We start from the raw sequence: 13281 nt of genomic DNA, 5'->3' as shown, positions 1-13281 counted from the left end.
GGATACACAAATGTGATTTTTTTTCTTTTCTGAGGAATATCTATGAACAAGCAGAACAGCATAACATTGAGTTACAGCACCTCATGCCACACTTTTCTACTGTAAATTCATACTTTAGCATAATAGCAGCTTGCATTTCCATAGCTTCACCTGGGCGTACAGAAAGCAATCTTTTTGGTTAACCACTTGGTACTACAAAAAGAAAATTGCAAAAGTGTCAAACTTTTATTTTTACTCACACAGTGCTTGGGCTAACAGTTTTTGCATATGTTTACTTGAGCATTACAAGGTATAAAATACACCCATACCCTTTTTCTGTTCAGTAAATATGTATTTTACTATAATGGAATGTTACTGTGGGCCACGGTAGCTGGGCGTTAGGATGCAGGAGCCCATCTGTGCACTCACTCACTTGGGAGGAAAATGTCAAGGTGTGTATAGGAGTTCCAAAGCAGCAACAGGTATACATTTAGGTTTTGTTCTTTAAAAAAAAGGTTTTTCTTTTTTTCCAATTTTTCTGGTAGAAGTAGCCCGATTCAGTACAATGACACATGAAAAACCAGATTTGCAAGTTTTGGAGAAGGTTGAAAGTGAATCATCTAGTGGCTCCCACGCAGATGATGACATTAGCATTGTAACCCAAAGTTCCTGTGACACTGAAATGCAGAAAGACTTGACTGATACAGACACAGGAAATGAAGGCATCCCTGATTGACATGAGGAGTAAAACAGCAATGATAGTGCATATTCGACAAGTTGAAATGGTACAAAATGGTCACACAACCAAGTGGAGCAATCAGAACTACATCTGAAAATATAGCAAGGGTCTTGGCAATGGTGAAACTCATTGGACAGGATGCCAGCACTGCCAGTCAAAGTTGGAAATTGTGACAGATGAAATGCCACAAGATGTGAAATATACAAATAATGAAATGCAAGTAAAAGTTTCTATATGCACCAATGGCCAAACTCAAAAATGCGTTCATTATGACACCACATTAATTAAACCAAAAGTATTCATCGGTCTGCTGTACTTATTAGGGATTTCTCATGCTAATTGCAAGAATGTAAAACACTTATGGGTGTGGGCTTGATGCTTGTAGAATAACAATGACACTAAAAAGCTTTTGTTTCCTTCAAAATTGCCTGAGGTTTGGTGACAGAACTCCCAGTCAAGAAAGAAAAAGAACTGATTATCTGTCTCCTAGCTGTTCACTGAGTTTTGTTACAAAAGATCAAGCAATTTGCACATCACCTGAACACATGATTACTGATGAACATCTCGCAGCATTTCATGGTTTCTGCACCTTTAGGTAGTGTATTAGGGTGGTGTGGCTTTCAGAATTGAAGAAGGGAAGGGAAGAGAAGGACTCATCTGTTTTGTTTGGAACTCTTCTAAAAACTCAACAAAACTGAAGCATAAGGGGCTGGGGATTTAGCTCAGCAGCACAGCGCCTGCCTGGCAGAGCAACATCATGAGTTCAATTCCCGGTACTGGAAAAAAAAAAAAAAAAACTGAAGCATAAGATGGCACCTTTATACAAAACCAAAGGTGGAGTAGATATTGTTGATGAGTTATGCAGCAACTACGATGTCACTCGAAACACAAGGCTTTGGCCAATTGTTGTGTTTCACTCAATCCTATACCTGTGTGGCATAAAGACTTTGATAGTTTTCAAAGACAGTAACAAGGGCCAAGTATCACCGAGAAATTTTCTTAGAGGACTGGAACTGGAACTCATAAAAGATCATTTATAGCAGAAGAACAATAAAATATTTCTGCCCATGGAACTACACAAAAAATTATGGAGAACACTAGTAAAGCTCACAAGTGAACGGGCAGGTGTAACATCACAAAGATCTACTACAATTACAGGAAAATCGGAAACATGTCAACTCTCCTGCAGAAAAGGACAGGAAAACAAAACATTCATGCTATACGTGTAGCAATACTTCTGCTTGGAACAAGCAGCATATGTGTGAAGACTGCCTTGAGTTGAAGAAAAGATTATTTCTGTTGTAGATTTGTGTTTGTATTTACATTGTATTTCATATAGGCTTTTCTTCCTGATGTTATCTCTTAGGTTTTGTAGGCATGTGAACAGCTGATGTGCAAATGTCAATGTCTACTCTAAGCAGTCATTACACGTTTGATATTTTATTTTTGATATCTTATTTTCCTGCAAGTGCACATTATACAGTAAGCACACATTGTATAATAAGCATACATTGTACAAGTGCAAATTGTATAGTAAGAAGCTCTTGACAAAAGAGGAAGAAAAGAGAGGTGACAAGAATGGCCTGTTACACAGGAAAGGAAAGCTAAGCACATGTGTTATCAGTGTTAAGCAAGATGTGTGCATGGAGCATGCAGTTGTCAGGTACGAAGACTGCCTTGGGTGTGACAGTTGAAGCAAATTATTATCTTTTTAATTTTAAAGGAGAAAAAACGATGAAAAAGATACAGAATTTCAAAACAAAGATGATAGAAAATTAATAATGGTTATTATATTGCACATAGTTATCTTCATAGTAGTTGCTCAGAGTACAAGATATAGGAATGCAACACTGATAAAACAATATAAGCACTAACTGTTCCTTTCAATGAAATAATACACATTGGTCGTACAAATACCTTAGGTATATGATGGGTATATGTATATATATATTCAAATTTTCCCTTCTTTCTTTTCTCCTTTCCCCCATCCCAATTGTTCTTTCCTTTTGAACAGTTTCTTTCCCTTTCACAATATCTATTGTACAATTTGGATCTCATTTACTCTTTCACTTTCTTACACTACAGACCAATACAGTGTTTACACATGCAGGTCTGACTTATTTCACTTGTGAGTATGGTCTGTAATTGCATCTATTTACCTATGAAAGTTTAGAGTTTATCTTTCTTTATAGCTGAGTAGTACTCCATTGCATAAGGACTTCTGTCTAGAACATATACAGAATTTTTAAAAATCATGCCCCTGAATTCAAAGACCCAATCCAACAATGGACATCTGAGATGAATACACACTTCTCAGATGAAGAGACACAAATGAAAAATAAATATGTCAAAAAATATTCAACATCATTGGTCATTCAAGAAATGCAAATTAAAACAACACTGAGATACCATATCACCCCAGAAATAATGGCTATTACCAAGAAATCAACCAGTAACAAATGCTGGAGAGGCTGTGGGAAAAAAGAAACCCTTCTCCACTGTTTGTGGAAGTGTAGATCAGTACAACGACTGTGGAAATCAGAGTAAAGATTCCTCAAAATACTAAGATGAGAGGTCCCATTTTATCCAGGTGTTCCCCTTCTGGGTATTTTTCCAGAAGAATTGAAAACATCATTTGTTGTGCAATCGTATTGGTATTTTCACTGTAGTTCATGTAGGAATTTATTTCTAATCATTTCTTTTCATTTTTGTAAGCAAATACACAGCTGCTGTGAAAATGTTGATGTTTATTCCTAAATGTACAAACACATTAAGAATTTAATGCTCAATTGTATGACATTTTATGTTTCTTTTAACTACTTATATTGTACAATATAAGAAGAAACACCTGATAAAACAGCAAGACCAGTGAGATGTCAGTTTGTCCTACAAAAACGCTACTAAAGCAAAGCACATGTACTGGCAGTGTAAGTGATACATGTGGATGGAACATGCTACTGTCGTGTGTGAAGAATGCAGTAGCTGTGATAATTGGAGTAAAGATTCTTTTTGTCATACAATTCTATTGTTATTTTCATTGTAGTTCATATGGGAATTTATTTTTTGAGTTGCTGTTTAAAAAGTTATATATACCAAATAAAATAATAGAGTTTATTGGAGTACTAAATGCAGAAGTGTATATAAGTCAGCTTTCTGCCACTGTGATCATATATCTGATAACAGCAATTTTACAAAGGAAAGTTTTATTTTGGCTCATGGCTTCACAGGCTTCATTCCATGCTTGACTGGCTCTACTGCTATAGGCCTGTGGTAACAGTGAATATTGTAGTGGAGAGGACACTGCAGAGCAAAGCAGAAATAATCATGTGAAAGCCTATCAGCTAGCAATCAAGCCCCCAGCACATGGCATTTGGGAGACATTCTAGATACAATTCATCATAGACATTTAGTGAAAGATTGACCTTGTTGCAATAGGTATCATGTTACATCAAAACAAAGCTCTGAGCTAGAGCTCCTGTTTCAGGATATAAGCTCTAATACTATATTGGAAAGCAGCAAATTTCCTAATCTTTCTCACCTCTAATTTTGAAATGCTTAAAGTGGTAATATCTTCTTTATCTATCTCATGGAGTCATTGGAAGTATCAAATGAGAATGCTCAGAAAACTAAACACTACACAAATATAAATATTTAGTATTACTTAATACTGTGAAATGCACCGTGGACACTAAAATATGGTAGATCACGCAGATATGTTTATTCAACAATCAGGTTTTCAGTATATTATAGTCTGGAATCTGCGAGTTAGAGTATAGCCGTAAAAAAATACCACCTCTCAGAGTTTCCATTATAGTGGAATACATCCTGAAATGATCTTAAATCACCTAGTAACATACAGGAAAATCTATCATATGTACTATAATGAGAAGAATTCAAAACTCTTTAAAATAAGGAAGTGAAGGTTAAGAAACCCAAACTGATAGTCCTCAACACAGACACGATATGTTAAAACCTAATTTTGGAATAGAGGCAATATCCACATTTCCTTTGCAAAAAAGAACTGTTTGTCAAGTAGAAAAAAACGAAGTAAATAAAACCTATGTTACTGTTGGGATGTCAGTCAGGTGCTCTTTTCCAGGTTCTTGGTATGGCCAACAAAGAATGGAGGCAAGCAGTGCGACTGCAAAAGCAAAGTTTATCGAATGTGAAAGTAAGCTCAGGGAGGCCAAGCAGGTTGCTGAAAGTGAAAGGGGGTGGCATAGTCCTGAGGCTTCAGGTCTGTGGGGTTTTCTGGTGATTCCTCATTTTGTTCCTCTCACTGTGGGGCTGCCGTGGGCCCTTCCAGGAATGTGATGGGCAGTTCCCTCTTACATAACATTTGGGGTTTTCCTCGTGTTTCTTCCCATGATGCCTCTGTTTTTAATATAGATTCATGAGATGCAGTCCCTATGCCTGAGGGCTTAATTGCTCCAAGGCCTGCTGATGACACTGTAGTGGTCAACTTCATCTGCACACAGTGGGGACTTTCCTTGCTCTGGGTACTGCGGCTTGTCATCTGACTCTTCAGCTGCAGGACTGACAGGGTTTTAACCACAGGAGCAGGCCTAGAGGTAGGCTAGTGCGAGGTCTCCTGCCTTAGCTGATGTTCTCTCCCTCATGAGCTTCCACTACCAATGCCACCAACACCAGCAATCTATCCCTGGGTTACCCAGGACAACTTAGTGAACTATTTGTTAGGGTTCATCATGTCCATCGTGCAGCAGAGCTGGATTTGTGATGTTTCATCTGAGAAGAATCTGGTTTATCTCTGTATTTTAATGAATGTCTAAAGAATTTTAAGTAAAGGATTGCTATACCAGTTCAGTTCTTTAAAAACCAACTTATTTAAAGGGATGTTTATCTCACTAAGTGGGCTAGGACCAATTAATAGAAATAGCTGTGATGGTAACTGAGGAGGCTTCAAAAATTTGTTCTGCTCTGCCTCTCATAAGTCTTCCATTTCCATAAATATGGAGAAAGAATCCACTGTACCACCCTTCAAAGCAACCTAAGCAACAAAGTAATGGGAAGCTCTATGTTAGGTACCACTGCCTTCTAATAAGAGAATCCCTACACACAATTTCACCACTTTCTTGTTAGAGTAATCCTTAGGTCATGAATATTTCCTTCTTAAATTTCTATTTAATAATTCCACTCATGATGACTATGCCAATACAATAAAACTCCTAAGTTGTTCAAATAGTGCCTTCCTATTCTGACTAACATTAGATACAGATTATGAGATTTTGTGCTAAGTTTTCATAAACTATATTCAATCAAAATATATTTTATAGTCTGCTTTTGAAAGTTTACATTATCTAAAATGGCTAAATATATTTTGCTTCATTATTTTAGAATATTTGGGCTGAGAAGACTTATTGCGATTAAGCTATTTGACTAGCTATTTTGACTAAATTTGACTAGTGCAGAATTTAAGTGTAATCTGTTATTTAAAAAGTAAAACTGAAAAGATATTTAATTACTTGTTTTCACTGATGGTGATTTATAATAATCAAAAAATGTGTTCTATCTTTTTAAAGCCTTGTTTTAAATACATTTTCAAAACAACTACGATAATTTGAAAAGTTATAAAGGCTCCCAAGAATGCCTAAAGCAGTACTGAAATGCTTAGAAATAACTATCCTAACAATCCCCAACTCAGACGTGAAACACTGCTCTTGAAAGTTGTTAGAAATTGTATTGCCCTAAGAAAAGAAATAACTGCTTTCCATCACTGTTGAGGACACAGTAGATTAGCTTTCAGCAAGTGTGTAGGTATGAGAAACTTTTTACTTGGAAAAGTCTAAAGGCTATAGTGGGTTTCTAAAAATGTTTATGAAATCTCATTGAATCTTTAAATCTTTAAAAACTTACCTAAATGCTATGGTTTAGTGATATTAGTATCTGAATATAGCAGATTATTGATGACCTCAAACTCACTCAGAACTTAGAGACTAATAAACTTGGTTGATCAGAACGTAGCAGCAATAATTAATTGTTTTTCCTTTATAAATCAAATCACAGCAGAATTTTAGTTAAAAATAACATTTAGAAAATAATTCTGTGGCCTCCTTACACTACTATAATTGAATGATTTCAGCACAATTTCAAAATCCTGTGGAAAATAAGTACCTATAACCATAGTAATAAAATTTTTAAAATGGTTTTTTTTTTGTAAAATGATATTTCTTTCAGTGTTCATAATCCAAAATTTTCTCATGACTTACATATGACTAAATAGATACAGTGATAGAGTATTATGTATGTATTCTATTATCACTTATGAAATAAAAAGAAATTAAAATTATCTCAACTTTATTGTACTTACAGTTTAACTTATTATAAAATAAATGTTATTAACTAGTTCATGCATTCAATCAGAAGAAAAAGCAGCTAGCTGGGAATATGTAAGAATAAAGACAAAAAAAATCCAAATATTTGGTAAGTCATTTGTCTAAATGGTAATTCTACTATTCATTTTACACATGTCAAAATTATTAAATGAATAAATCATAAATTTTACGAACCATTTTGTTTTAACCTTTAATATATAACAAATAGAAATGGTACATACAATAATACTTTACTAAATGTTTATTATATTTTTGATGACTGCAAGAGATATTTTAAAAATACAAATGATAGTTTTAAGTGATCAGGTTTATGATTATCTTTCATTGTGCTTGAAATTCTTAGCTTCAAATTAACATTTTTGAGACTAAATTTGCAGCAATTTATTCCTTTTTTAAAAATTGCATTTTACTTGATTCACACTGTATGTGTCCCAAGGGCAATATTAAGTCTATTGATTAAAGCTATTTTTCAAAGTCAGTGTCCTTCACTTATGACATAGTACAGTTATTGAACTATAAGAGTCTTTTAGAAAACTATTGGAAAGAAGAAAAGCAAAGTAGAAGGAGAGGGAAAGACAAAATAAGAACAGAGGGAAGGAAAAAGGAAGAGGGAGACACAAAGGAAAAACAACTTCTGAATATAATCTAAGGAATCAGTTTAGGTATTGTTCAGTTATAATAGTTCGTGATACAAATGAAATGTGTTGCTTTTGCTTTATTTTTTCAGTTTTTTAAATTTTACTAGTACAACTTTGCATTACATCATGATTACTTTAATTGTGGGAAGCTGGTAATGTATGTAATACATCTGAATTATTTCACTACCCAGTAGACTTCACTCTCCCCTGCTCCTGCACTCCACTTCTTGTTCCCCTTACCTATTGCAAAAATTCCTACTATTTATCTTTTATTTTGCTTTTAAAATTATTTTTACTTTGGACTTCTCATGTTATATTTACACTTTTGAGTCTGATTTATTTCATTTAAGATTGTGGTCTCAAGGTGCATCCATCTTCCTATAAATGACTCACATTTACCCTTTCTGATGGCAATGTAGTACTCCAGTGTGTGTAAATACCACATTTTCTTTATCTGGTTAACTGTTGATGGGCATATAGGCCACTTCCAAGATTTAGCTATTATAAGATCTGCTGCTGGAAACATGGGTATACATATATTACTTTGATGCTTTTGGGAAGTTATCTTGAATGAGAGTACCTGGGTCTATTAGAATTTTTAGTTGTAGTTCTTTGAAGAATCACCATACTGATTGCTATAGTGGTTGTACTGGAGTATATTCCCACCAACCATGTAGAAAGGTTGCTGTTCTTCTGCAATTTCATCTACATTTGTTGTTATTTGGATTCTTGAAGCCATTTGTTTTAATACGTTTTCTTGTCTCTGTTTTTGAGAAAGTATCTATGTAGTTCAGTCTGGATCTGAATTCACTGTGTAGCCCAGCCTGGCCTTGAACTTGAGCAGTCCTCCTGCCTCAGCCTTTTGAGGGAAACATGTGTCACCACAGCCAGCTGACAGCCATTATTTCTGGAATAAGATGGAATCTCAGTGGTGCTTTACATTCTATTTCTGAAATGGCTAGAGATGTTGAACATTTTTTAATATTTTTATTGGCCATGTGTACTTCTTCCGAGAAGTGTCTTTTCATTTCTGTTGCCCATCTTTTAATTTGCCCTTTTATTTTGGGTGATCTATTTTGAGTTCTTTCAACTGTCTACATATTAGTGTTTGATCTGAGGAATAGCTCACTCAATATTTTTCTCTACTCTCTTGGTTGCTTCTTTAGTGGTTGTTTCCTTTGCTATTCAGAAGCTTTTCTATTTGACAAGATCCCATTTGTTGATTCTCAATGTTATTTCTTGTGGCCTTGGGGTTCTGTTCAGAAAGTCCTTGCCTCCACCTATGTCTTCAAGTTTCTTACTTTATCTTCTAGCAGGTTGTTTCTTGTTTAATGTTTAGATCGTTGGTCCACTCTTATTTCATTTGAGTATATCATGAGAGGTATGCATCTAGATTCAGTCTTCTGTATGTGAATAGCTAGTTTTTCCAGGACCATTTGCTAAAGAGGTTATTTATCCTCCAGCATATGTTCTCACCCATCTGTCAAAGAACAGGTGGCTGAATGTGCCTAGAACTGTTTCTGCATCCTCTACTCTGATCCACTGTTCCATGCATCTTTTTTTGTGCCAGTACCATCCTGTTTTTATCACTGCAGCTTTGTAATGTAACTTGAGTCTGGGATTGTGATGCTTCCTGCTTTACTCTTGTTGCCTAGGTCTGCTTTCACTAATCTGAGTTTTTTCTGGTTTGATATGAATGTTAGAATTGTTTTTCCTTGCTCTGTGGGAAATATTATTAGTATTTTCATTGGGACTACATTAAATTTGTATATTTGTTTCAGTAGTATGTCCATTTTGACAATATTAGTTCTTTTATCCAGTAATAAGGTTATCTTTCCATTATCTGTTGTCCTTTTCGATCTAATTTTATAGGATTTTACAGTTTTCATTATAAAAGTCTTTCACTTCCAATATTAGATTAATTCTAAGTATTCATTTGTTTGTGATACTGTGGTGAATGATATTATTTTCCTAATTTTTTTATCAATAAGTTCCTTATTGGTGTTCAGAAATGTTAACAATTTTTGTATGTCAATTTTGTATCTTTCTGCAGTACTAAATTTGGCAATTATTTCTAGGCATGTTTTCATGAAATTTTTAAAGTCTTCCTTGTAGGGGCTGGGGATTTAGCTCAGTGGCAAAAGCGCCTGCCTGGCAAGCACAAGGTCATGAGTTCAGTTCCTGGTACCGGAGAAAAACCAAAAAAAAAAAGTCTTCCATGTAAAAAATCATGTCATACGCAAAAGAGACAGTTTAGCTTCTTTGTTTTCTGTACATATCCCTTTTATTCTTTCTCTTGCTTGATTGCTCTGGATAATGTTCCAGTACTATATCACCACTCCTGTGGAACACAGTATTTGTAATGTGATGCTTTGATAGTGATAGTGTTAGAGGAAGCTATTAAAAAACATATAGGGTAAGCAAAGCTGAAGTTGTTCTTATATATGATTATAACAAACCAATGCTGTCTTCATGGAGAATGCTTTTTCTAGTAAACATGACTTTTTCTATACCTCCTCAGTTATTAAATTGACCACAAACTAAGTGTAATTTTGGGCTCATCTGCATGTGTTAAACCAGAGGTGGTATTATCCATAACATTTTCTCAAGAATTCTCCAATATCTCTCTAGTTCCAAACTCTTGCAATATGTATTTCAAGTATCATTCAGTGTGTGTGGGCATCCTTGATTCACTGCTATGCATTCATGAATTCATAAACCCATATAATCAGTCAAATACCCATTTAATGCCTATAGGGCTCAAATATCATTTAAGGTGTTCAGGTAGAAATCCTACCTTTGTAAAGTTTGTATTCTTCTATGGGAGATAAGAAGTAAATAAGCAAACACACAAAATATGTGCTATAATTTCAGGGAGGGTTGCTGATGAAAAATAACTTAGAGGCTGGTATTAGAGAGGTCCTGAAAACAAGTGGGTAAATTTAATACCTGGAACCTCAGGAGACATGTGTAACAGAAAACAGGCAATAGTTAAAGGCAGGAATAAGGACAATGTATGAAAGGGTAAATCAGTGAGGAGTTGAACTTAGGCAGAAAAGATGTTTTTAGGATCTGATAGTCTGTAGTGAGGAGTTTGGATTTTTTCATATGATAGAAAAACACTGAAGGATTTCAGTCAGGATTTATGAGGAAGTATATATTTTTAAAAGACAGTGCTAATGGAATGGAAGCAAAGAGCCAATTAAGAGTCTGTTACTGGGAACAAGAGGCAGGAGAAGATGACAAATCTTCAGAGCATCTGTTGGCTTCAGAACTGGAGGATATTTTAATGATTTGCTTATGGAACATAAGAAAGAGTGAAGGGATCCATGATCATTGCCTGGCTTTGAAATAATGCGCTTTGCTGAAAAGTGAGGCCATCTACCTAAAGGGGAGGAGGTAGAAATTTGGGAAGAGAAATCAGGATTCTAGTTTCAAATACATCAGATTGAAAGTAAAATGCGTATTTGACACTTATACAAATCAGCATGTACTTTAAAGATTGATAATTTTAACCTGGAGTTAATATTTGGGGTTTGAATGAATATAAAGGATTTGAAAACACCAGACTGAGAGACGTCCTAGAGGCCTGAGGAGAAGAAATGAAAACGGAAGTACCCCTGAGACAACCTTGGCAAATTCCAGCACTTTAGTGGGACAGAAGTGAATAAAATGTATGCAGCTGAACATGCAGATAGGAAACACAAAGGTAAAAACAAACCTAAATTAATTAAAAATGTGTTGCAGTGTATAGTGGTCAACTGTACTACCTAGTGTATTGAAGGACTGGACTTACAGATGATAAATAAAATATTAAGTAAGTCTTATAGGCTAACATTTGTGTCATAAAGTTAACTGATAGCTCAATCAGCAAGACTTGTACACTCTATATAAACAGAGACTCAGAGGAGATCAACAAAGCAAACAAAAGTATTCTCAAAATCATACTTTATTGTAAAGTAACTTTAAGTGTACCCAAATTCCCAGCCTGTGGGGGTATTATCCTTATTTCTCCTACCTGATACTAGTGTCAAGTAACTGTTTTTATCTTCTCTTGTGTGTAAAGAATTTTGTGGTGTAATACAACTGGATCTGGATTCAGACTGTACCATATACTACTTGTGTGCCTGAATTTTTACTTCTAGGCCTTGAGAAATTTATAAGCTTAAAAACTGAAGAGATTATACTGCATCCCCTGTTGTCATCTTGTATAATTCAAAATAAAATCAATCTAAGCCCTAAATCAAGTGAGGACATCCAACCAACTTTTGGCTGATCCCACATAAAGATTTTGACACTATTTAAAATTTATTCAGTAGTATTTCCTTTCTCTAAAAATTAATTGTTTTGCCTGGTGTTCTGTTTTATCTTGCCCTATCTCTGGAACAGTGTAACATTCTTTATCTCCCTATAAGCCTCAAGTTCATTAGCTATAAAATGGGTGATAGGGCAACATTTGTCATCTTTATTATTGCTCTACAGCAAACATGCAACAAATGTTAAATATCATTTATTTTAGTATCATTGCACTCGTCTTTATTATTAATGTTATCCTAATGGATTATTGTAATAGTTCAGCGACTATGAAAACACTCAGCACAATAATTATGAAATAAACTGGGTACCTGCTCCCTTACAGTAGATTTAAGACCCAGAAATGACCAGTTCAGGGAGAAGATTTTATTAATGGCAAAGCTTGGGGCAGAGTCTGGAACAGAGACGTCGGGTTTTGGAAACATAGGCAGCGGTACTTAAGGTTGGAGGAGGGGTCAAAGCTTCAGCCTCGGAACAGGGAACATGGAGGGCTCTGATGAATGGAAACGCAAGTTAAGAGGGCATAAGGGGGTAGTTTTAGGCCAGCAATAATCTGCCATGACAGATGGTAAAGAATTTTATTTTCTTGCCTTTTCATGTCCTTTCCTTCACTTTAACATTTGTTTGTCATTCTCCAAGTATCACAGAGTTCAAGCAAATACAATTAAAAATATTACGATTATGTCAAGCGAGAAAAATATAGGTAGACACTGGGTATTTGGAGAAGCAGATTCAATCCATATAATTAAACAAAAGTGGAAGGAAAGAAGTCCAAGGCAAGCATTAGTTTGTTTCAGTCACATAAATCATCTTAAAGTAACCTGAAGACTTCTATGTTTTAATACGGAAAACAGAATAGCATAAAATATTTTTCTACACTTCCCAAAAGCCTCAATTCTAGAAAAATTCATTTAAGAAATGAGTGTAACTCTATCAGTATTTTTTGTATTTATTTTGCCCAATAAGTCCATAATGTATAATTTGATTTTAGGGGTTGCCTGCAAGTCGTGTGAGGTACCGAGTAGATGATGTACAGTTTCCTTACCCTGCCAGTATTTTTGATGTGGAAGAAGATTCTGGAAGAGTGATAACTCGCGTCAATCTTAATGAAGAACCTACAACAATTTTTAAGGTCAGTGTGTCATTTCATTTATGTTGTTTATTTAACATTCAGAGTCAACTTTTGATTGAGACTTTGGTTAGCACATGTCTCTGTTTTTCAATTTTTCTCTCTTTTAATTTTTTTTTTTTTTTTTTT

The 13281-nt window shown here is 34.9% G+C and overlaps 1 protein-coding gene across 1 annotated transcript in view; it reads left to right on the top strand.

The window, feature by feature from the left end:
* The window catches only part of Pcdh15 (protocadherin-related 15), a 759655-nt gene that overhangs the window by 611321 nt on the left and 135053 nt on the right, over nt 1–13281 (top strand). The window contains exon 23 of the mRNA XM_013514752.1: nt 13015–13155. Coding sequence (XP_013370206.1) covers nt 13015–13155 — 141 coding nt within the window. The remainder of the gene's footprint in view (nt 1–13014; nt 13156–13281) is intronic.

The sequence above is a fragment of the Chinchilla lanigera genome, unplaced genomic scaffold (assembly GCF_000276665.1).
Source record: "Chinchilla lanigera isolate Chin_1 unplaced genomic scaffold, ChiLan1.0 scaffold00024, whole genome shotgun sequence".
NCBI classification, from domain to species: Eukaryota; Metazoa; Chordata; class Mammalia; order Rodentia; family Chinchillidae; genus Chinchilla; species Chinchilla lanigera.
The sequence above is the reverse complement of the archived record's forward strand: the minus strand, read 5'-3'. Positions and strand labels throughout refer to the sequence as shown.